Source organism: Megascapheus bottae, chromosome 17 (genome assembly GCF_031878675.1).
Source record: "Megascapheus bottae isolate mThoBot1 chromosome 17, mThoBot2.hap1, whole genome shotgun sequence".
Taxonomy (NCBI): domain Eukaryota; kingdom Metazoa; phylum Chordata; class Mammalia; order Rodentia; family Geomyidae; genus Megascapheus; species Megascapheus bottae.
Window position 1 is genome coordinate 34,413,697 of NC_143525.1, and position 23,424 is coordinate 34,437,120.

Here is a 23,424-nt window from a genome sequence, read left to right on the forward strand (position 1 = left end):
AGCTCTTTCACTTACTAATTATGTGGCCTTGGGCAAGTTTACTCAACACCCTCTCCTTTGGTTTTCCTGCTCATAAAACAGAAAAATTTAACAACTTTGTGGGGTGTATGTGAAGATTATTAATATGTTTATAATAAATTATGTATAATATCTAATAATATAGGGGGTAGAGGCATGATTCAAGTAGTTGAATGCCTACCTTGCAAGTGCAAGGCCCTGAGTTCAGCCTCTGTATTAGCCAAAAAGAGAGTGATATTTATAAAAGTAGATCAGTCCTGGCATACATTTAAACTCTCAGTATTGACTCTTGGCTCCTACCTGAACTAAATACAATTAACTGATGATTGTAATATTGTTTTCCTGTGTCTCAGCTTTATGGCCCCCTTTTATTTGATACTAAGTGATAAAAGATAAATATCATTACTTACAGTTGGCCTTTAAAGGAACCTGAAGCTTAGAAGGATTATTAGTTTTGGAAGCTAGCCTACAAATTATTGCTCTAATTTATATTTTTCATTAAATGCTCAGCTTGCCTCTGGTATAACTATCTTCCCTGGCTCTGAAACCCTGGTGTTTGCCTATAAAAGGTTTGTAAATTAGGGCTGGGATCATGACCTAGTGGTAGAGTGCTGGCCTAGCATGCATGAAGACCTGGGTTTGATTCCTCGGTACCACATACATAGAAAAAAAGCCAGAAGTAGTGCTGTGGCTCAAGTAGAGTTCTAGCCTTGAGAAAAAAAGCCCAAGGACGGTGCTCAGGTCTTGAGGTCAAGCCCCAGGAATGGCAGAAAAAAAAAATTTAATTAAAGGACCATAATTCATTCCCTACAGTGTATGAATTAATGGTAAGGTTCATAGAACATACATAACTTTTTTTTTTGGTGGGTCATGGGGCTTGAACTCTGGGCCTGGGCTCTGTCCCTGAGCTCTTCAGCCCAAGGGTACCACCCTACCCCTTGAGTCACAGCCCCAGTTCCCCTTTTCTGGAGATTAATTGGAGAAAGAGTCTCACAGTCTCATGATCCTCAGAACTCCGCCTCCTGAGTAGGTAGGATTGCAGATGTGAACCACCGCCCATGTCGACTCATACATAACTTTTTTTTTTTTTCCCCAGTCTTGGGCTTGAGCTCAGGGCCTGAGCACTGTCCTTGGACTTTCTCAAGGCTAGGGCTCTACCACTTGAGCCTCAGCACCACTTCCGGCTGTTTTTTTTCTCTGTATGTGGTACCAGGAATTGAACCCGGGGCTTTGTGCATGCTAGGCAAGCACTCTACCCCTAGGCCAAACTTCCAGCCCCTCATACATAACATTTTTATCTCGACCAAAATAAAAGCAAACGGCTGGGTCCGGGAGTTTTGCCTAGGGGTAGAGTGCTTGCCTAGCATGCACAAAGCCCCGGGGTTCAATTCCTGGTACCACATACAGAGGAAAAAAAAAAGCCAGAAGTGGTGCTGAGGATCAAGTGGCAGAGCTCTAGCCTTGAGAAAGTCCAAGGACAGTGCACAGGCCCTGAGCTCAAGGCCAGGACTGGCAAAAAAAAAAAAAAAAAAAGGTGAAAGACTGACATTGCTTTTGCACACGACGTGCAATTTGTTAGGCATCTAGCTTTACCAAACAACGGTTCAGGTGTCTGGAGATGAAGGTCTTAAGCCTTTCATTGCCACCAAGATGCTGCGACCTCTAGACCTGTGTATTCATTTGCTTCAGGAGCATTGGAGAAGGAAAACGGGTGCCTGGCTCCATGCCTGGCATATACAGTCTCAGCTAATATAGTAACTATCCATCAGGACAAAGAACATGAGTACGTGTGGGAGTGAGAAGAGGCGGAGAGATCTTGAAACCTCCAGTCTTCCAAGTCGAAGAACCCGGAAGGGGTGCGAGGAAACTACATCTCCCGCCAGGCATTGCGGTCTGACAAGGTCTCTCACTCGAATTGCCTCTGCCGTAAGCGTGCGCCTCTCGGAGAAGGCCCCGGATGTCAGTAGCACGCTTACCCCACCCCGCTAAGAGGGCGAGGCCTCATGGTGACTCTGAGACCTGGAGGCTGTCTTATTGGCTGTGGGCCTTCCCGCTACCTTGGACTGGAGGGAAAGGGACGTGGCTAAGGCTGGCGGCGATGTGGCAACAGCCAATCAGAAACGTGCCTTGGCTTTGGCGCGAGACCGGAACGCCGGGCTAGAGCAGATTTGGCGCGAGTTGGTTTTCCTGCTGCGGGTTTGTGGCTGGGGGCTCCAGAGACCGTGTGCGACACGAGAAGGTCCCTGCCTTGAGGTGACACAGCCCTAAGGGGCAGAAGGGAGAGGGCTGCTTGGGGAGGACTGGAGTCCGCGAGCCAGCCGGTTAGGAAGAGGCTGACGTGAGGGCCGCGGGGAGGGCCGAGGTCGGGGACGACGGCCATGCGCCACGGAAGTGCATCTAGCACTGGAGGCTGTGGGAGGGCGGTGGTGGTCCAGGGTGGAGGGTTGGGTGCAGGGAGAAGGGAAGGCCGCGTTTCGTGTCAGGGATTGGGAGACTGAGCGTGGTGGCCTTGGGCTAAGCTGCTGATAAAGGGGTCCTGAGTCATCCAAGTGCTACAGAAATGAGTTATTGCATCGCTCAAGTGGCTAAGAACAATTTAGGATGCTCTGATAAACAAAGTTCACGTTGTTTTCCTTTGGCCTTTACATATCCCATGTCGTTGTTCTTTTTATTGTGTCTAGCTGTGTTGACATCATGCCTCAAACCCGATCCCAGGCACAAGCTACAATCAGTTTCCCCAAAAAAAAGCTATCTCGGACATCGAACAAAGCGAAAAACTCTAGCACTACGAAACTAGAACCGACAAAGGGCCAGGCTATTCCATGTTCTCCTTGTTTAAACACAAAAATTCTGCCTCTCAGCCCCAGAAAACGTCTGGGTAAGCATTACATTGCATCACTACAACTTTTTTGACTGGTAGTTCTTGGCCTGTCTTTTCTTAATGGTAAGATGTTTTTGAAGTTTGTTTTCTGAATGGTTGCTAAGTGTTTACTGAAATTGAGAATTTTAGAGTGCTTGCCTAGCATGAAGCCCTGGGTTTGAGTCCTCCGTACCACATAAAAACAAAACAAAAAGCCAAGAATTAAGTTACTTACTGTGATTACTTAATAGGGCGGATTTTCTGTTTATGTCTTAGTTCTGTCATTTAACAATTACTTTGCAGTTGTGCGGTCTTGTGAAATTTGCTCTCATAGTCATGAAATTAAGAGAATCTATTTTCAATTCTTTGAAGAGGTATAGTGCTGAAGCTTGAACTCAGGGTCTCATGATTGCTAGACACACACTCTACCAGTTATGCCACATTCCTAGCCCTTTTTTGCTTTAATTTTCAGATAGGGTCTCTCAAGTTTTTGCTCAGGTAGTCTCCTATGTGTGTTTCTCAGTAGCTGGGATGACAGGTATGTACCACCATGCCCTGCTTCTTGTCTTGAGATGCTAGGGTGGCTTCATTAAAATTTTCCCAAGAGGCTGGTCTGGCCTTAGTTCATGATCAGGCAAAGCAAGAGCTTTACCACTTAACTATACATCCCAGCCTAAGAGCATTTGTTTTAATGGAGAGGTAATTTGATCATATCTGGAGATACTTGCTTATTACAGCTAAACATTCTACAATGTTCAGAAATTTCTTTGGCTGGTGTCATGCCTGAGAAATCCTATTTTAGAGCAGTCTTAATTTCATCCCACTAGACCCTAATAGGTTTATACCAAATAAGATTCAGTGGTGCCATCTGGCGGCCTTCTGGCTTCTAAGTGATAAGGCTTTACTTTTGGGGGTTCTGATGTGGAAGTGGCTTTCTGGTGGGCTGCTGTGGCTTAGGCCTGTAATTCTAGCTGCTCAGAAAGCTGAGATTTGAGCATCGCAGTTCCAAGCCAGCTCAGATAAAGTCAAAGAGAGAGAGAGAGAGAAGGAGAAATGATCCTCTTAATAAGGCAGAGATCTCTCTAAGTCTTTTTATTGTGATTTGAATGTTTCAGGTGATGACAATCTATGCAACACTCCCCATCTCCCGCCCTGTTCTCCACCAAAGCAAAGCAAGAAAGAGAATGGTCCTCCTCGCTCGCTTAACCCCAAGGGGCGCAGATTGGTATTTGATGATCAGCTGCCAGTAAAGTCTCCTGATAAAACAGAAAAGGCCAGAGTGCACCAAAACAAGATAATTTCCTCAGCTCAAAAAGATCAGACAATCACAACAAATTCTGAACAGAAATATCCACCGGAGAAAGAACCTGCGTGTGTGAGACTGTTCAGGCAAGAAGGTGTGTTCTTATGGCATCTGTAGGCTCAGCCATTGTGATGCAAAGCTGATGACTCCGGAGGAAGCCACTGAGTTTTTTCCAAGTCACCTTCTGTTGTGTCTAAATTGTTCTTTTATGTCTGGCACAGGCACTTGCTATCAGCAAGCAAAGCTTGTCCTAAATACAGCTGTCCCGGATCGGCTGCCTGCCAGAGAGAAGGAGATGGATGTCATCAGGCATTTCCTGAGGGAACACATCTGTGGAAAAAAAGCTGGAAGTCTTTACCTTTCTGGTGCTCCTGGAACTGGAAAAACTGCCTGCTTAAGCCGAATTCTGCAAGACCTCAAGGTGCACTGAGAATCTGGATGGCAATACTCTTTCTAGAAGGACACTTTGTTAATGGTGGTGGAATTTGTGTGTGCATGGTGTGGGGGAGGGGATACTGGGATTTGAACTCAGGATCTGGACACTATGCCTTAAATTTTGTTCGAGGCTAGCACACTTGAGCCACAGCTCCACTACCTGTTCTTTGGTTGATTGTAGATCAGAGCCACAAAGACCTTCCTAGCTGGCTTGAATGGTGAAGTAGCTAGCATTACAGGCATGAGCCACCAGTACCCAGTAACACTTGGTTATTAAGGACTAGGAATAAGTAGATGTTTTGGAGATTGATGTTTTTGTCAAATAATGTTTTGTCGATATTCCATTGTCTGGTAAGTCTTTCCAAGTGAAAATAGAGCCTTCCTCTTCTAGGCTGTTAGATCTCAAAGTCATTTCTAGTATCATCAAATCTTCTGAGCCCACTAACTCCCGTGTTTGCACTTAAACCTTTTTTTTTCTAGAAGGAAGAAAAAGGCTTTAAAACTATCATGCTGAATTGCATGTCCTTGAGGAATGCCCAGGCTGTATTCCCAGCTATTGCTCAGGAGGTTTGGCAGGAAGAAGTATCCCGGCCAGCTGGGAAGGACACGGTGAGGAAATTGGAAAAACATATGACTTCGGAGAAAGGCCCCATGATGTAAGTATTTCTCTGCTTCATATTGCTTGACAAAAATCCGCAAGGTCTGTTACTCACAAAAAGAACATTCTCAGTTTCTCTATGAGAGAAAGTTAAAGGGTTTTTTTTGTTTTTGTTTTTGCTAGTCCTGGGCCTTGAACTCAGGGCCTGGGGACTGTCCTGGAGCTTTACCACTTGAGCCAGAGCACCATTTCTGGCTTTTTTTTCCTAGTATGTGGTACCGAGGAATCGAACCTGGGTCTTTGTGCGAGGTAGGCAAGAACTCTACCACTAGGCTAAACTCCCAGCCCAATGTTTTAAGTTTCAAGTAGTGCTTGAAAACAATTGGACGTTACTTGTTCCTGATTGGGGGAGGGGAAGCGAGTACCACTCTTGACTGGAAATAGGACAGACTATAATCTTCACATCTCAGCTTTAGGAACATGACCTGAAGTCAGCCCAGATCTAACACTGGAAGGTTAGGAGGGTGCCCGTGGATACTAACTGCTTCTTTTTAATCTGTAGTGTGTTGGTGTTGGATGAGATGGATCAGCTGGACAGCAAAGGACAGGATGTTTTATACACGCTGTTTGAGTGGCCCTGGCTAAGCAATTCTCGATTGGTGTTGATTGGTTAGTGCTCACTTGTAAATGTCATATCATGGATCTGTAGTGCTCCCCTTCCTGTGTGTGTGTGTGTGTGCGCTCATGCATGCATGCATGCATGAATGCATGCATGCTAGTATTGTGGCTTGAAATCAGGGCTTGGTCTCTGTCCCTATACTTTTGTATTCAAGGCACCATGGTGCTCTATCACTTGAGCCACAGCTTCACTTCTAGCTTTTTGGTGGTTAGGGATAACAATCTCAGGGACTTTTCCTTACTGGGCTGTTTCTAACCCCAGTTCTCAGATATCAACCTTCTGAGTAGCTTGGCCTGAGTACCCAGCCTATATGTGTATACATAGGTATATACATAGATATACTCCCTTTCCCCCCTGCAGTCCTGGGGCTTGAACTCAGGGCCTGGGCAATGTGTGTGTGTAATTTAATTTTTTTTTTTTTTTTGGTAGGTCATGGGGCTTGAGCTCTGGGCCTAGGTGCTGTCCCTGAGCTCTTCAGCTCAAACCTACTGCCTACCCCTAGAGCCATAGCCCCACTTTTCGTTTTCTAGTGATTAATTGGAGATAAGAGTCTCCTGTACTTTAGTACCCGGCTGGCTTTGAACTGCAATCCTCAGGTCTCAGCCTCCTGAGTAGCTAGGATTACAGGCCTGAGCCCCCGCACCTGGCTTTTTCTTTTCTTTTTTTTTGCCAGTCCTGGGCCTTGACTTCAAGGCCTAGGCACTGTCTTTAAAGGCTAGAGCTCTACCACTTGAGCCACAACACCATTTCTATCTTTTTCTATGTATATGTGGTACCAAGGAATTGAACCTGGGTCTTTGTGAATGCTAGGCAAGCACTCTACCACTAGGCTGAACTCCTGGTCCCTATTTAGTTTTTTGTTTTATTTTGTTTTTTAATGCAGAGTCTCTTATATGCAACCAAGGCTGGCCTTGAATTTACAATCTTCCTACCTCAGTTTCCCAAGTGTTCTTACTACAGATGTGTACCACTGTGCTTTGCTTTATGGCGAGACACATCTTACCTATTGGTTGGTATAGGGTGAAAGGCAAGTGTAAAATAACAATTGGAAAGCCGGATTATAACTGGAAATACTATTTTTTCTTTGAGAGGGTTTAATTTTCCTGGCAGGATGATTTTACTAATTAGTATTATTTATCTTCTCAGGTGTTGCAAATACTCTGGATCTCACTGACAGAATTCTGCCAAGGCTTGAAGCTAGAGAAAAATGTAAGCCACAACTATTGAACTTCCCACCTTATACCAGGAATCAGATCGCCACTATCTTGCAAGACCGACTTAATCTGGTGAGTGCCAACTGTTATGCCGAATTCTGTTCTAAAATATCTTGTTTTGCTTGTTTTGTTTTAGAGCCAGTTGGGGAGCTTAAACTCAGGCCTAAGCGCTGAGCCTTAGCTTTTGTGCTTAAGGCTGGTGCTCTACCATTTGAGCCACAGCTTCACTTGGGGTGGTTTTTTGGTGGCAAATTGGAGATAAGAGTCTTAAGCAGGGTGCTGAGAAGCAGAGCGCTGGTAGCTCATGCCTGTAATTCTAGCTACTCTAAGAGGCAGAGATCTGATGACTGTAGTCTATAGAGAGTTTGAGCAGAAAAGTCTGAGACTCTTATCTCCATTTAACCACCAGTGAACCAGATGTAGTACTATGGCTCTAGCACTAGCCTTGAGCTAGTGCCAGGGACACTAGTGCTAGGGCCAGGGACAGCACCCAGGCCCTGAGTTCAAGTCCCATGACCAACAAAAAAAAATCAAGAACTTTCCTGCTTAGGCTCTCTATGGACAGCTGTTATCAGGTCTCAGCCTCCTAAGTAGCTAGGATTACAGACATGAGCCAGACATTGGCTCAATTGCTTTTCTTAATGGTGCAAGGAGTCCTGGTGACCATAGTGAGGGGAACATTGTTATGTGAATTTCCACATATGGTTCCACTTACTGAATCCCTCAGTGTTGAAATTGAAGAATTAGAGGAATCATTCAGATGGTTCCTTAATAACCTTAAAAAAATAAATAAAGTCTGTGAAGAAAGGAAATTCCTCTTTTGAAAAATGATTGGTATTTTTTTTCCTTTCTAATTGCTTATTTTTGTGTGTGTGGTATTGGTAGTACTAGGGTTTGAACTTGGGGCCTTGTGCTTGCTCCATTGGTATTCTATTGCTTGAGCCATCCCTCCAGCCCTGCTTTTTATTTTGGAGATAGAGTCCTATGGCTTTTTCTGGCCAGACTTGGACTATAATCCTCTTGATCTCAGCCTACTGTGTAACTAAGATTACAGGTGTGAGCCGCCAATGTCTGACTCCCAATTACATTTTTTATTCATGAACTATTACCATATCTTTATAAAAAATGTTTTTCCCCTATTGGTTGTGGGGTTTGAACTCAGAGCCTAGACTTTCCTGCACAAGAATAGTGCTCCTCTTCTTTGGCCTCAGCTCCACTTCTGGTTTTCTGGTGGTGAATTGGAGATAAGTGTCTCACAGACTTTGGTATCTTATTGCCTGAGCTGGCTTTGAATTGAGATCCTCAGATCTCAGCCTCCTGAGTAGCTAGAATTGCAGGCATGAGCCACTGCACCCTGTGAAATAAGTATTTTTATAAACAAGTCAAAACCTGGCCAGGAGCGGTGGCTCATGAGATATAAGGATCAAGGTTCAGAGCCAGCTGGGCACAAAAGGACCTGAGATTCTAATTAACCTCTAGAAAACAGGAAGTGGGGCTTGGCTTTTAGGGGTGGTAGCCTTGAGCTGAAGAGCTCAGGGGACAGCTCCCAGGCAGAGTTCAGGCCCCATGAGCCACAAAAAAATTAAAAATAAAAAATGTTTATTTCTAGAACCCAAATCATAAGAGACTTTTACAGTTAAAATTGTCTTCTGCTGGTACCAGTGGTTCATGCTTATAATCCTAGCTACTCAAGAACTGAGATCTGAGGATCATGGCTCAATATCAGAAGTAAAGCTGTGGCACAAGTAGTAGAGCACAAGAGGAAAAAAAAAAAAGACTAAGTGATAATACCCAGTCCCTGAGCTCAAGTCCTGGTACTGACTTCAATATTTTAAATAATAATAATAATAATGTGTCTTTTGTGTTTTACCTGGAGGTATCTAGAGACCAGGTTCTGGACAACGCTGCAATTCAGTTCTGTGCTCGCAAAGTCTCTGCTGTCTCAGGAGATGTTCGCAAGGCACTAGATGTTTGCAGGTGAGTTATAGCACTGATAGCTGCTTCCATGTTTAAAAAAAACAATAATAATGCTTTTAATTGTCTCATGTAACTCAAGTGAATGTGAGTGAAGAGGCTCCATTCTGTTACTTTTTACACTGAGGAAGGGGGACTTGTGTCTCAGTGGGGAGCTCTGGATTTCCTCCGTGTTAATGTCTGAAACATTATCAGTCCATTACCTACGGAGGGAGAAACAAATGAGATGTTGCTGACACTCCCTGTGGTGATTATAGATTGGTTAATTACATTTGTATTAAAAAAGACTCCAGTTTACTTTTCCATTAGCTGATCTCAAGCAGGTTTATTTATGGACCTGAACCATCTTTGCCTTTAGACTTTTTTCTCCCTCCTTTCCTTTTGTGGGCTCCCCTTCTTGCATCCAGTTGGTGGTCCCCCAAGTCTTATTCTAGACCTCTTTCTCCTTTCCATTCCTCAGCCCCTCCTGCTGAGGAAAGCCTCTGTGTTAACTGATGAAATTTCTTCCCTCCCAGTGGGGACACTGGGTCCATTAAAGTGATACTTGCTGTGTTGGCCTGCTGGTCCAACCTCCTCCTCTTGCCAGGCAGAAGATCCAGGTCTGCCTGTTGGCTTCCTGTGGGCAAAGCACTTTGGAAAGAGCAGTGGGAGAGGAAGCCCTTCCTAGTGCTACTTTGCAGGGACCTCAATTTGAAAGTTTCCTCTAGTATGCAAACTCCTTGAGTAAAGAAAAACTGCAGACACAGCCGGGCACTGGTGGTTCACACCTGTAACCCTGGTTACTCAGGAGGCTGAGATCTCAGTATTGAGGTTCATAGCCAGCCTGGGCAGGAAAGTCCTGAGACTCTGTCTCACCAGAAGTGGAGCTGTGGCTCAATGTGGTAGAGTACTAGCCTTCAGCAAAAGAGCTTCAGGGTTGGGCCCAGGCTCCAAGACTGACAAGAGAAAGATCTTTGTTGGTCTACTGTATATGGATGGTGTGTTCATTCTCCTTGGTCACTCATACTTCATATTCTGCTCTCCTATCCGTAAACTTTCTCTCATCCAGAATGTTGTTGTTGACTCCATGGATGACAATCTACCTGGCATCTATGAGAAGAAACCAAATTCCAAGTCCATAAATTATCTTAGGTCCCTTAAGTCTCCATAGATTGTGACAATGCAGTTTGTTAAGGGATTTCAACTTTTTTTTTTAAAAGACTTTATTAATGTTGATTTTTATATCATATTTTAAATGACAAGTTTAACATACAAGTGTTCAAGGAGGGAATCTCTATTTACAATCACTGGGACTCAGCATTTAGAACTCAATCACAATTAGGCTAAGGGTTTGTATGTCATAGAAACATATTAATTTATGAGATAAAACATTATGTCTATAGAGTCATAGGTTTTTATGTCTATATAGTTATGTTTGTATTTCTATTACCATGTGGGATTTCAACTTTTTAAAATGCTGTTTTGGGAAGGGCTGGGATGTAGCTCAGTGGCAAAGTGCTTGCCCAGCAAGCGAAACATCCTGGGTTCAATCCCCAGCACCAAAAAAGAAGAAACAAAAAAAAAAAAAATACAACTAAAATTGTTGTTTTGGGGACCAGGAGTTTGGCGTAGTGGTAGAGTGCCTGCCTAGCATGCGCAAGGACCCAGGTTCAATTCCTCTGTACTACAAAAATGTTTTTAGTTAATATGCTTAACTTTTTGAATTTGGTGGCTATATGTGGCTCAGACCAAATTCATTTTAGATTTTTTTTTTTTAATAGGAGAGCTATTGAAATTGTGGAGTCGGATGTCAAGAGCCAGACTATCCTCAAACCACTGTCTGAATGTAAGTAGTTTATCTCCTTCCTGTCTTCCTTTATAATTAGAAGTTCAGCTTTTCTGGAGGAGAGAAAGATGAAATGAATATAATTAAATTCATCTGTGTCTGTCTGTCTGTCTGTCTGGGGATGTTTCCATACCCAGAGAGTGTGTGTGTGTGTGTGTCTGTCTGTCTGTCTGTCTGTCTGTCTGTCTAGTCACTTTTGTCTTAACCTGCTTCTACTATAGTCCATTTATTACTGGAAATTACTCCTCCCAGGTGTTACATAAATGGCTAGCAGAAAGTATGGCTTGACATTCCAAGCTCTAGGAATGAAAATTAGACAGGAAAATTGGGTCAGCATCTTTCTAAGTGTTTACATTGAGTCCTTTTAGATCTCTATAAAAGTGGAAGCAAAGCCTGATAAGTAAGGGGAGAGATTATTGAAAGAATTGTGACTTTATCTGGGAATATCTTAGGCCTTTAAACAAGTTTAGGAAAGTTGGTGGTACAGAGATCAGATTACTACAGCAAATCAAAGGTTATCGCAAGTGATAGACTTTGTTTTCCTTTCCCTTGGCCTTGTTCATGCAGCAGTGTAAAATAGCCCTGAACTACATATTTCATTCATGTTTAATATGCAGTGTTTATCTTTGGAAAGATATGGTCTGACTTGATTGTTATTAGCATTGCAGTTCTTGAAGTGCTTTTTTTTCCCCTTCCCTTTTCTTTTCTTTTGCCAGTCTTGGAGCTCAGGGCCTGAGCACTGTCTTTGGACTTTTTCAAGGGCAGAGCTCTACCACTTGAGCCTCAGCACCACTTCCGGCTTTTTTTTCCCTATGTATATGCTATCAAGGAATCAAACCCAGGTCTTTGTGCGTGCTAGGCAAGCACTACCACTAGGCCAAACTCCCAGCCCCTTAAAGTGCTTTTTTTCTTTTTCTTTCTTTCTTTTTTTTTTTTTTTTAATCAAAGATAAGAATGTCTCAAACTAGGCACTAGTGGCTCACACCTGTAATCCTAATTACTCAGGCTGAGATCTGAAGATCTTGGTTCAAAGCCAGCCCCAGGGCCCAGAAGTCCATGAGATTCTTATCTCCAATTAACCACCAGAAAACTGTAAGTGGTGCTCTGGCTCAGGTGGTAGAGCAATAGCCTTGTGCTGAAGAGGTCAAGGACAGTGCCCAAGCCCAGAGTTCAAGCTCCATGGCCATCAAAAAAAAAAAAAAAAAAAAAAGTCACAGGGGCTGGGAATGTGACTTAGTGGTAGAGCAAATTCCTTTCCACGTGAAGATTCCAGTACTTGATCTGTGAGCTCTGGTATCTCCATTAGACCTCTGCAGCTTCCCCTCAGTGGTAACAAAATAGAAGCAAATTGTTGTGGGGCAACTGCAGATGGTCTCAGTAACTTCTGCAAAGCTTGATACAGAGCGGGTCCCTCCTCTGTCTCTCCAGTCATGCTTCTGCAAACAGTAAGGCCATAGTCTCTGTAGCTCCTTGGCAGCTTCCCAAACTCCCGCCTCTGAGAGGATGCTATCTGCTAGGATATCCAGTGACATTTTCTCAAGTGTTGCTCTCCTGCAGATCAGCCTGGGCAAGTAAACCAAACCTGAAAGGTCATTTGGGGAGGCCATCTGGAGGACCGTGGTGGGACTGACTTGACCAGGCACATTTATCCCCTCATATGACTTGAATAATGGCCTGTCTTTCTAACTATTCTTTGTGCTTTTTGATGGGGTGGAGGTAATAGAATTTGAACGCAAGGCCTTTTGCTTCCTGGGCTGGAACTCTATACCACTATACAAGGCTTCCATCTCTTTTTGATGCCATTTTATTTCTGAGATAGAGGCTCACTTCCTATCCAGTCAGATACCTGGATGGTGATCCACACCTATCTTAGGTTGAGAAGGGGAACTTTTCTATTGTACTTAGGCTGGCCTTGAGCTGTGGTCCTCATTTGTCTCCCAAGTAGCTAGGATTATAGACATGAGGCACTGACACCTTGCTTTCTCTCAGGGCCTGAACACTGTTCTTGGGTTTTCTCAAGAGCTCTGCCACTTGAGCCACAGAACCACTTCCAGCTTTTTCTATGTATGTGGTACTAGGGAAGCATTCTACTACTAGGCCAAAGTCCCAGCCATTCCTGGCGCGTCCCCCCCCCTCCTTTTTTTTTTTCTTTTGCCAGTCCTGGGCTTGGGCTCAGGGCTTGAGCACTGTCCTTGGACTTTCTCAAGGCTAGCTTACTACCACTTGAGCCTCAGCGCCACTTCCGGATTTTTGCTATGTATGTGGCACCAAGGAATCGAACCCGGGTCTTCGTGCATGCTAGGCAAGCACTCTACCACTGGGCCAAACTCCCAGCCCCCATTCCTGGCCCTTTTTGATTTTAAGAAACACTAGCTATACAAAAGAGGATTTCATTGTCACATTCCTATGTATGTATATGATGTATTCCAATTAATTCCTTGCTTTTCTCCTCCTTGCCTTCATGTATCACACTGGAGTAGTAGAGCATTAACAGTTAGTAAGCAAAAAGCTGAATGAGCTGGGCACTAGTTGCTTATTCCTGTAATCTTAGGTAATTGGGAGGCTTGAGATCTGAGGATGGTGGATCAAAGCCAGCCCCAGCAGAAAAGCTGGAAGTAGTGCTGTGGCTCAAGTGGTAGAGCACTAGCCTTGAGGATAAAGAGGCTCAAGTACAGCGCGCACCGCGCCGCACCCCCCCCCCCCCCCCCCCCGTCCTTGAGTTCAAGCCCCTGATACTGGTACCACGAGCAGGGAGAAAAAAAATCTCACTATTCAGCTCAGAGAAAAGATAACCATACTTTCAAGTCATCCTACTTTTATTTTATTTTTGGCCCTTCTGGGGGCTTATACTCAGGGCCTGAGCACTATCCTTGGGCTTTTTCAAGTCTATAGCTCTACCACTTGAGCCATAGCACCATTTCTGGCTTTTCCTTCATAGGTGGTACCGAAGAATTGAACCTAGGTCTTCGTGCATGCTATGCAAGCACTCTTCCGCTAGACCAAACTTCTGGCCTTCATCCTACTCTTGTAACTTAAATCTCTTTACATGTATATATATGTGGTACTGGGGTTTGAACTTGAGCTTTGTGCTTGCTAGTCATATGTTCTAGTACTTGCTTGAGTCTTAGTTCCAGCCTGTTCTATTCTGGTTATTTAGGAGGTATAGTCCTACTTTTTCCTGGGCTAGTGGGACTGATCTGCTTATTTATACTTCCTTCAGTAACAGAGTCTGCATTGTTTTGGCATGTTTCTGAAAATGGCCTTGTCTCATCTTTTGACTTGCAGTTAGAATTGGAATTACCACTTTGCCATCTAGTAACTTTATTTAAATTTCTTTTAGCTAAAACAGTGCCATCTATCTCACCCCACTTCTGAGCAATATTGTTTAAATCTGTCGATGTGTTTTGCATTTACCTTACAGGTAAATCACCCTCTGAGTCTCCAGTCCCTAAGCGTGTTGGTCTTGCTCACATAGCCCAAGTCATTTCTGAAGTAGATGGGAACAGGATGACTTTGAGCCACTCAGGAGCACAGGAGTCCCTGCCTCTTCAGCAGAAGATCTTGGTTTGCTCTTTGCTGCTCTTGACCAGGCAGCTGAAAATCAAAGAGGTCACTTTGGGAAAGGTAAGCAGATGGAGCTGAGGTAGAGATGAGAATCTGCTCGGAATGCAGATACGTTTTTGAAAGACCTATCATATTGTAGCTGATAAAAAATTAAAATGAATACTTTTGGGGGGGGTTGCACTGGGGCCTCATGCTCTCATGCTTGCTGGACAGGAAAGCTATAAAAATAGATTCTAGGGGCTGGGAGTTTGGCCTAGTGGTAGAGTGCTTGCCTAGCATGCATGAAGACCAGTGTTTGATTCCTCTGTATCACATACATGGAAAAAGCTGCAAGTTGCTGGGTATAGTGGCTCACATCTGTAATCCTAGCTCCTCAGGAGACTAACATTTAGAATTGTAGTTCAAAGCCAGCCCAGACACTAAAGTCTTTGAGACTCTTATCTCCAATTGACCACTAGAGAACCAGAAGTGGGCACTAGTCTTAAGTTGAAGAGTGAAGAGCTCAGGGACAGCACATAGGTCCAGAGTTCAAGCCTCATGATTGGGGGGTGGGGTGAAGGGAGAGAAAAAGCTGGAAGTAGTTTTGTGACTCAGGTGGTAACACTTTATCAAGCCTTGAGACACTGCTCAAGGACAGTGCTCAGCCCCTAAGTTTAGGCCCAGAAAAATTTAGCCAGGCTCTGGCAGCTCATGCCTATAATCCTAGCTACTCAGGAGATTGAGATCTAAGAATCACAGTTTAAAGCCAGCCTGAGTAGGAAAGTCCATAACTCTTATCTCCAGGTAACCAGCAAAATAGCCAGAAGTGATTCAAACGGTGGTGCACAATTTTTTTGTTTTGTTGTTTTTGTTGGTTATGGTGCTTGAACTCAGGGCCTAGGACCTGTCCCTGAGCTCTTTCCTCGAGGCTAGCACACTACCAGTGAGCCACAGCCCCACTTCTGTTGGTTGTTTGTTTGTTGTTTATGGTTAATTGGAGATAAGAGTCTTTCTGTATTTGTGGTACTACGGAATCATATCGAGGGCTTCATGAATGGTAGGCAAGCACTCTACCACAAGCCACCTTCCCAGCCCAGGTTTATTTTATTTACTTATTTTGATTGATTGTGGGGCTTGAACTCTGGGGCTGGGCAGTGGCCCTGAGGTCTTCAGCTCCAGGCTAGTGCTCTACCACTTGAGCCATAGCTCCTCTTCCAGTTTTCTGGTGGCTCTTGGAGAGAGGAGTCTCACAGTTTATTGCCCTGGGCTGGCTTTGAACTGAGATCCTCAGATCTCAGCCTCTTGAGTAGTTAGGATTATAGCCATGAGCCACCAGTGTCTGGCTCAGACATTTTTTTATTTGGCCAATACTAGGTTTAAATTCTGGGCTTTATGATCGCTCCGTGTGCTTGCTCAGCCAGTACTCTACCACTTGAGCCAAGTCTCCATCCTGGCTTTATACTGGTTATTTTGGAGATGGAGCCTTACAGACTTTTCTGTTTCAGCTGGCTTTGAATCACAATCTCTAGATCTCAGCCTCTAGAGGATTATAGGTGTGAGCTTCTGGCATGACTCAACTTTTTTTTTTTTTTTTTTTTTGTGGGTCATGGGTCTTGAACTCTGGGCCAGTGCATTGTCCCTGAGCTCTTCAGCTCAAGGTTACTGCCCTACCCCTACCCCTGAGCCATAGCCCCACTTCCTGTTTCCTAGATAAGAGTCTTACATTCTTTTGTGCTTGGGCTGGCTTTGAACTTCAGTCCTCAGATCTTAGCCTCTTGAGTAAGAATTACAGGCAGGTGCCACACATTTTTAAGATTATACGTTTGAGATAATAACCTTTTTGTGTGTGTGTGTGTGTGTGTGTGTGTGTGTGGTTCTGGAGTTTGGACTCATTAGGCTGGCACACTATTAATTGAAGCAGTCTTTTAGTTCTGCTTTTTGCAAAATTATGTGACTCCTGTTGCCTTTAACCATGGTCCTTCCTATCTAAACCTCCAGAATAGCTAATGTTACAGGTATGAGTCACCTAAATGGTCTGACTTTTAAGCAATAATTGTTCTCTCTCTTCCTTCTAGTTATATGAAGCCTACAGTACTGTCTGTCGAAAACAGCAGTTGGGAGCTGTGGACCAGTCAGAGTGTTTGTCACTTTCAGGACTCTTGGAGTCCAGAGGCATTTTAGGATTAAAGAAAAACAAAGAAACTCGCTTTACAAAGGTATAACTAACATTGTGTGTGTGTGTGCGTGTGTGTGTGTGTGTGTGTGTGCGCGCGCTGGTACTACAACTCAAATTCAGATCTCTGTCCCTTAGCTTTTTCACCTAAGGCTAGAGCTCTACCACTTGAACCCATAGCTCTGCTTCTGGCTTTTCGGTGATTCATAAGAGCCTCAGGGACTTTGCCTGCCTGAGCTGGCTTTGAATCACAATCTTCAAATCTCAGCCTCCTGAATAGCTAGAATTACAGGCTTGAGCCACCAGCATCTGATATTAACTGCTTCTTTGTTACATGCCTATTTTTAGTTGTACTGTTTTAGAGAGCCTTTCTTTTGATAAAGATGAAAATTTCACCAGGCACCAGTGGCTCACGCCTCTAATACTAACTTTTCAGGAGGCTTGAAATTAATCACAGAAGCCTGAACTGTGGCTTAAGTGGTAGAGCACTAGCCTTAAGCAAAAGAAGCTCAAGGACAGCCTCCAAACCCTTATTTCAAGCCCTAGGACCAATATACAAAGATGGAAATTTCCCTTTAAACCATTTTTCTGTTAGGTGCAATTTATTTATTTATTTTTATTTTATTTATTTATTTATTTTTGCCAGTCCTGGGCTTGAGCTCAGGGCCTGAGCACTGTCCTTGGATTTTTCTCAAGGCTAGAGCTCTACCACTTAAGCCTCAGCACCACTTCTGGCTTTTTTTTCTATATATGTGGTACCAAGGAATCGAACCCGGGTCTTCATGCATGCTACGCAAGCACTTTAACCACTAGGCCAAACTCCTGGCCCCTGTTAGGTACAATTTAAGGTGTGAGGAAATTGGGCATGTGAAATAGATGTTTTTTTTTTTTTTATAAAGGTCATTGATAAAACCCATGTTTTATTTGCTTACCTCTTCATGTGAAAAGTTTAATGTAGTAAATATTTAGTGTGAGTTCTGTGCCATGAAAAATATTTTTCTCTTTCCAGGTGTCTTTGAAGATTGAAGAAAATGAAATTGAGCATGCTCTGAAAGACAAAGCCTTAGTTGGAAATATTTTAGCTACTGGATTGCCTTAAATTCTTTCCTAAACTATTCAGCTGGCCATTTAAAACTTGAGAAACCAATGAATTTTAATCTATAAGCTCATGAAGATTATACTGAATAATCTTAGGATTTTATTATTTTTTAATCTATAGAAATGACCGAGTTATTTTAAAAATTATATTCCCATTTATGTGCCTCTTAACATGTTTGCAAGTATGTGAATTTATGTTGTGTTTGTGTATATATAATTTATCTCGAAGTTTTCTCAAACTATGTTTTGTGAAGAACTTTAAGGTTAGGTTAAGAAGAATGAAAAGGAATGCTCGGGAAAATAAGACTATCCACAAGGATATTCAAAGGACACTTTGGCCCAAGAATTTATTTCACTTTGGAGTTTTACTGGGTTCATGTGGCAGCCGCCCTCACACTGTGACCTTTGGAAGACTCATTGAGTTTCTCTGGAACTCCTTGAAACATTGAAGGTGATAAGGGGAATGTTGTAACTCTACAGATTGTAAATGTATTTATTTTCAAAATTTGTTCTTTGGTGTCTTTCTCTTCCCACCCCCCAGAAATCATATTTTTGAGAGATCAGGCTTTCGGAAGACTGAAAATTCTTTCCTCAACCCTCCCTCCCACAGTCTGAGCTGCCTTCAGCTACAGCTGTTCTTTCAAGATGCCTCCGTGCAGGGTTGGATTTGCATCTGAACACATATTTTTCCACTCTTACTAGATAAATTAAGCCATATGGCTACTCAAGACTCCTGGGTTTGGTTTTCCAGTGGCAATTTCCGCAATTTGTGACAGAATCAGCAGAGGGCACCATTATAACATGGCTTTGAAGGTGTAGGCTTGGGGTGTGGTAGTTTTGAAGGAAGGGGCAGAAAGGTACTTAAGTTTGATTACTTTGGGAATGTGCTATATTTTTACTGAGCAAATGCTTAAGCTACAAGTCACATGTTTTAATATGAATTTTCTGAGAGCCAGTGATGGAGTCTCTGCTTCTCCTTTAGCTCTTCTGCTGCCTTCTGGGCCTTTCTCTGTCTGGTGCTGCCTGGAGTTTGGGAACTTGATATGCGTACAAATGATCTGTTGGCCATTGTTTCATTCATTCTGCGCACTGTCTCCCTGTAAAGTGATCTGCACTATAGCAGGTGGTATGGGACGGGAGAAGGGCAGAGAGAGCCCTGTGAAATGAACACTGCCCGCCCGTGTATGTGGTAGAGGAGAATCTATAGGCATTAGTCTGAAGGTCCTTTTCCCTCTCTTCATGCTCCTTTTATTTTTCCCTCAGGGCAGTTTGCAAAGTGGGGACCACAAGTCCTGTACCAGGAAGGTTGGAAAAGATCTGGAGCTGTAAGGGTTAACCAGTATAATTACAAAGATTGTCCGAAGGCTGATAGAAAGCAGAGACTGAATGGGATTGAGAACAGATGCGAGGCTTGATTTAAATTACATTTTATTGGATGCTGCAGCCTTAAGAGACGTGACTGCTTTACAGTTTGTTTCCACACTGTGGGCAGCTGCTGTCTGTTCTGTGTCCACAGTAGGCTCCTGCCCAAAAAGGAGCTGCCTTCCCACCTCGTGGTGTTTGAGGCTTGGCGCCTTCCTCTTCACTGTAGGGCTTGAGTCAGTAACATGGCTTGACTCGCACTGGGGCTGCTGTGTATCCTCTCTGGCTTCCAGCCAAGATCACATTGGCAGATTCAAAGGGGCCCAATTTCTTTCCCTTCTACCTCCTTTCTCTCTCCTTCCCCTGGTATTTGGAAATAGGGCTTTCTGTGTACTGGTTTGTTCATTTTCTTTCCTTCAGCTCTGCCCCCCCTGCCCCTCCCACTCCATCTACCCCCTCCACATACACCAACCTCCATTTCTAGGTCATTACTGCTTTCAAGAGTTGCAGCAATCGGAACAGGACTGGTTCTGTCAATGATGCGTGAAGCAGACTTAAGAGCCCCTGCCTGGCTTCCGCTGCCCTTGTGGGAGCAAAAGCTGATATATGTTTGTCAGTAAAGTCTTAACTGTAATTCAGACAGCTAGAGAAGAAAGGAGGAAGAGATCCGTTCCTGGCTGGTTTTACCGCACTGGATCTGAGAGCTGTGGGAAGCTAGTGGGAGTTTTAGTAGGATGGGATGAGCCTGTGGTTACTAGTTTTTGCCAGGATTGTAGGCCGCTTTGCATAGAGTAGTGCTAGAGATACTGACCTACATTCTTCTTTTTGAAGGTGGTGGGCTGTGTATATCCTGATTCTTTAAAAAAAAAATCCGTAAAGTGTTGGCTATTGCCGTAGAAAGCACATAAACTCAATAAAATTTGTGAGCTTCAACCCCAGAGTGGGTTGACAGAAATTTCTAGCTTGATCAAGAGTCTTGCCAGTGGCTAGCTAACTGCAGACTGTATGGGGTCCAGGCTAGCCAGAAATCAAAAATTAAGAGTCCTGTTCTGTCCCTCTTTCTTTTCCTATTAACTGCTTACCTTTAAATAGGTTCCCTTTTAAGATGTACAATAAGAACTAAGAAGTGACCAGGTACTGCCTACTACTCTTGAGACTGGGATCTGAGGACAACAGTTCGAAGCTAGTCTGGCAGGAAAGTCCTGGAGACTTATCTCCAATAAACTACCATAAAACTGGGAGTGGAGCTGTGGCTCAAAGAGGTAGAATACTAGACCCTTAGTTCAAGCCCTATAACCAATTGGGGGAAAAAAAAGAACCAGGCTGGTAATGTGGCCTAACAATAGAATGCTTTCCTAGCATACACGAAGCCCTGGGTTCGATTCCTTGATACCATATACACAGAAAAAAAAAACTGCTGTGGCTCAAGTGATAGAGAGCTAGCCTTGAAAAAGCTCAGGGACAGTGCCCAGGCCCTGAGTTAAAGCCCTAGGACTCGAAAAACCAAAAAAGCGGGGGCTGGGAATGTGGTCTAGTACTAGAGTACTTATCTACCATGCATGAAGCCCTGAGTTTGATCCCTCAGTACCACATAAACAGAAAAGACTGGAAGTGGCGCTGTGGTTTAAATGGTAGAGTGGCTAGCCTTGAGCAAAAAGAATCTCAGGAACAGTGAGTGTCCAGGCTGAGTTCAAGCCCTACTGACCCCCCCAAAAAGAGTGGTAATGTGATATAGCTCGGGCCTTTTGGTTTTGTTGGTCCTAGGGCTCCTACTCAGGGCCTGGGTGCTGTCCCTGAGCTTTTTTGTTCAAGGCTAGTGGTCTACCACTTGCCACAACTTCACTTCTGGCTTTTGGGTTGTTAATTGGGGATTCGAGAGCATCATGGACTTTTCTTCTCAGACTGGCCTCGATCTTGAGATCTCAGAGGTCTGAGTTGCTCAGATTACAGGCTATAGATTTAAATTATCTAGTGAATTGCATCAGTCCCAGCTACTCAGAACTGTATTATGAACCTGTGCACTGGTGGCTCAAGCTTATGCTGGAGACTTAGGAAGCTGAGGTCTGAAAATTGAGGTTTAAAGCCAGCCCCAAGGGATTTATCTCCCAATTAAGCAAAAAATTAGAAGTAGGGGTGTGGCTTAAAGGATAAAGCATAAGGCCCTGAGTTCAAGTCCCAGTACTGTCACAACTTATGTTCAAGTCAAGGAAAGAAAAGTATTACCCTGACTACTGTGGGAGAGGAACAAGGCATGAGTGAGGGATCTGTTGCTGAAGCTAAACATTGAATCAGGGTCACACATGTTAGGCCAACACAGTTGAGCGATATCCCTCATCTCTATTTACATTTGTATCCGAAGTACTTGGTAGGTGTTCAGTATGTGTTCAATGAATTGATAAATGAGCAAGATGACGCCTTTGTGCTGCTGTCTTGAGAACTGCTCTGGGCTGGAGGTTAGTGGAGCTTTTGCACTGAAGGTGGAGCAGACTTCTGCAAAGGAGGGTGCTTCCTCTGACTGTCGTGGCATAGCTGAGGAGTGTTTATTGGCCTCTCAGATGCGTGCAGATCACTCCCTCTGATGTCAGATGTTGCTTGAGGCAGCTTCCCTGTGGCTTCAAGGGAGCTTTGGCTGGGAAGTAAGACTGAATCTACAGGCTAGGAAAGGGGGAGGCCTGTCTGGGTGTTACTAGTATTCCCTAGAGATTGGCCAGAAACTGTCGGTGACAAAGGATTCAGGAAGGAACTCACCTTTTGATGTCTTAACTTTTTAGCTTTTGGAGAAAGTTGTGGTCTCTGGTGCTTCCTGAAAAGGAAGTATGCGCTCAGACAGTCTCTTGAAGCACTAAACTTCAGCGGAGGAGGCATGTTCTGTAGTCAGGGATTGTGTAGTTCTGAAGTGGGCAGTCAAAGGTGTGCCTTCTGGTCTCCCCTTGATTCCAGCCCTAAGGCACTAGCAGTAGAAGCTAATTGGGGTGCAAGAGCACTGGGTAAAGACTGAAGACTGGCAAAAGGAGAGAGCCAGCTCTGTTGTGTGTGTGTGTGTGTGTGTGTGTTTTAAGCTCTAATTGAGTTCTGAATCAGCCTCACTCACTTTGATCCCTCCTCTGTTTCCCACACTGCCTGGAAGAGCTAGATCAGCATTTTATAACAAGGGTGCGCCTCGCTCCCCACACCCGCCCCCCCCTTTCTGACGCTCTCTGCTGCCGCCATCCACTGCTTGTCTCCTTCAGTTAAGATAATGAAGATGCTGAGAGATAAAATGTGTATTTAATAAGGGTGGGGGTAGGGAGGCGGAAAGGGGCAGCCAGGGCCTTCCCTAGTTTGGGGCCGGGCCAAGACTAGCTGAAAGCAAAGCTAGAGTAAGACTTGGCCCCAGGGTGTGGGGGTTTCTGGGCCTCCATCCAGCTGACTTCACTGCCTGCTGTTTGCCCTAAATTCCCCACCTCCACCCTCACCCCCCACTCCTTTCTCCCCTTTCCTTGTTCCCAATGGGGGAAAGGAAGCTTGGCTTGACTTTTCAGGTGGTAACTTGGCCTTTGGTATGGTGCCCCCCCACTCTCACCCTCACTCCAGTGTCAGCTGCAAGGTCAGGCTAGGGCAGCCCCCCATAGCCTAGGCCTGTAGAAGCTGTGGGTTCACAGTGGGGGGTGAAAAGCTGCAGTTAATGAAGACCAGCTGCTTGTCTGGGTTCTGCCTACAGCTAACTGGAAGCCAGCCTTTCGTGGTGGTTAGAGGTGCAGGGGGGGAGGGGTGACCTCCATCCTGGGCACAAGGATATCCTGTGGCAGCTGGGCCATCCGTTTGCAAGAGAGCAGTCTTGTTACCCGCGCCCCCCTTCTCCTCACTCTCTGCCCCTCTCCAAATAACACTTGGGCCCTTGGTGAGCATAACTGTAGTGGTGGCCAAGCTGAGATCTGAGGATCTCCAAGCCCTTTTGTAAACACTCATTAGCTGCCTGGGAAGCACCCAGAGCCCTGTTTAACAGCTGGGAGAGAACTAAGGCACATTAGGGTGAAAAGCTTGACCTGAACTCACCCCCAAGGACTCCACCCTGGGGCCCTTCATCCTTGCTCTTGCCACCTAGCTCCCTTCCCCAGTTCTTGTAAGAGGGAAAAGGGTGGAGGTGTCGCCATTGCCCTCTCGCCTTCTAGGAAGAGATTATGCTGTCTCCCCTCTAGTTCATCCTGGACTTCTGGCCTTTCACCCCATGACACTTTCCCTTCTCTGCTGCTGGGGATAAACCACAACTCTTCAGCATGTCCTCAATCCAAAACTGGGGGTGCCAGTGGCTCACGCCTATAATCCTAACTGCTTAGAAAGCTGAAAGCTAAGATTGGACTCA

The 23,424-nt window shown here is 44.5% G+C and overlaps 1 protein-coding gene across 2 annotated transcripts; it reads left to right on the forward strand.

The window, feature by feature from the left end:
* The first annotated feature begins 2,152 nt into the window (after window positions 1–2,152).
* Window positions 2,153–18,178, forward strand: Cdc6 (cell division cycle 6). Of its 2 annotated transcripts, none has more exons than XM_090351694.1 (12): window positions 2,153–2,271; window positions 2,700–2,896; window positions 3,994–4,275; window positions 4,403–4,602; window positions 5,097–5,272; window positions 5,777–5,883; window positions 7,040–7,179; window positions 8,984–9,084; window positions 10,842–10,906; window positions 14,328–14,530; window positions 16,525–16,665; window positions 17,632–18,178. In XM_090351694.1, exons 2-12 carry the CDS (start codon window positions 2,713–2,715, stop codon window positions 17,719–17,721), a joined length of 1,689 nt encoding a protein of 562 aa, XP_090207820.1. In that variant the 5' UTR covers window positions 2,153–2,271; window positions 2,700–2,712; the 3' UTR covers window positions 17,722–18,178. The 2 variants fall into 2 exon arrangements, with proteins under 2 accessions (XP_090207820.1, XP_090207821.1); XM_090351695.1 differs by lacking the exon at window positions 2,153–2,271 and adding an exon at window positions 2,325–2,339.
* The last annotated feature ends 5,246 nt before the right edge of the window (window positions 18,179–23,424 follow it).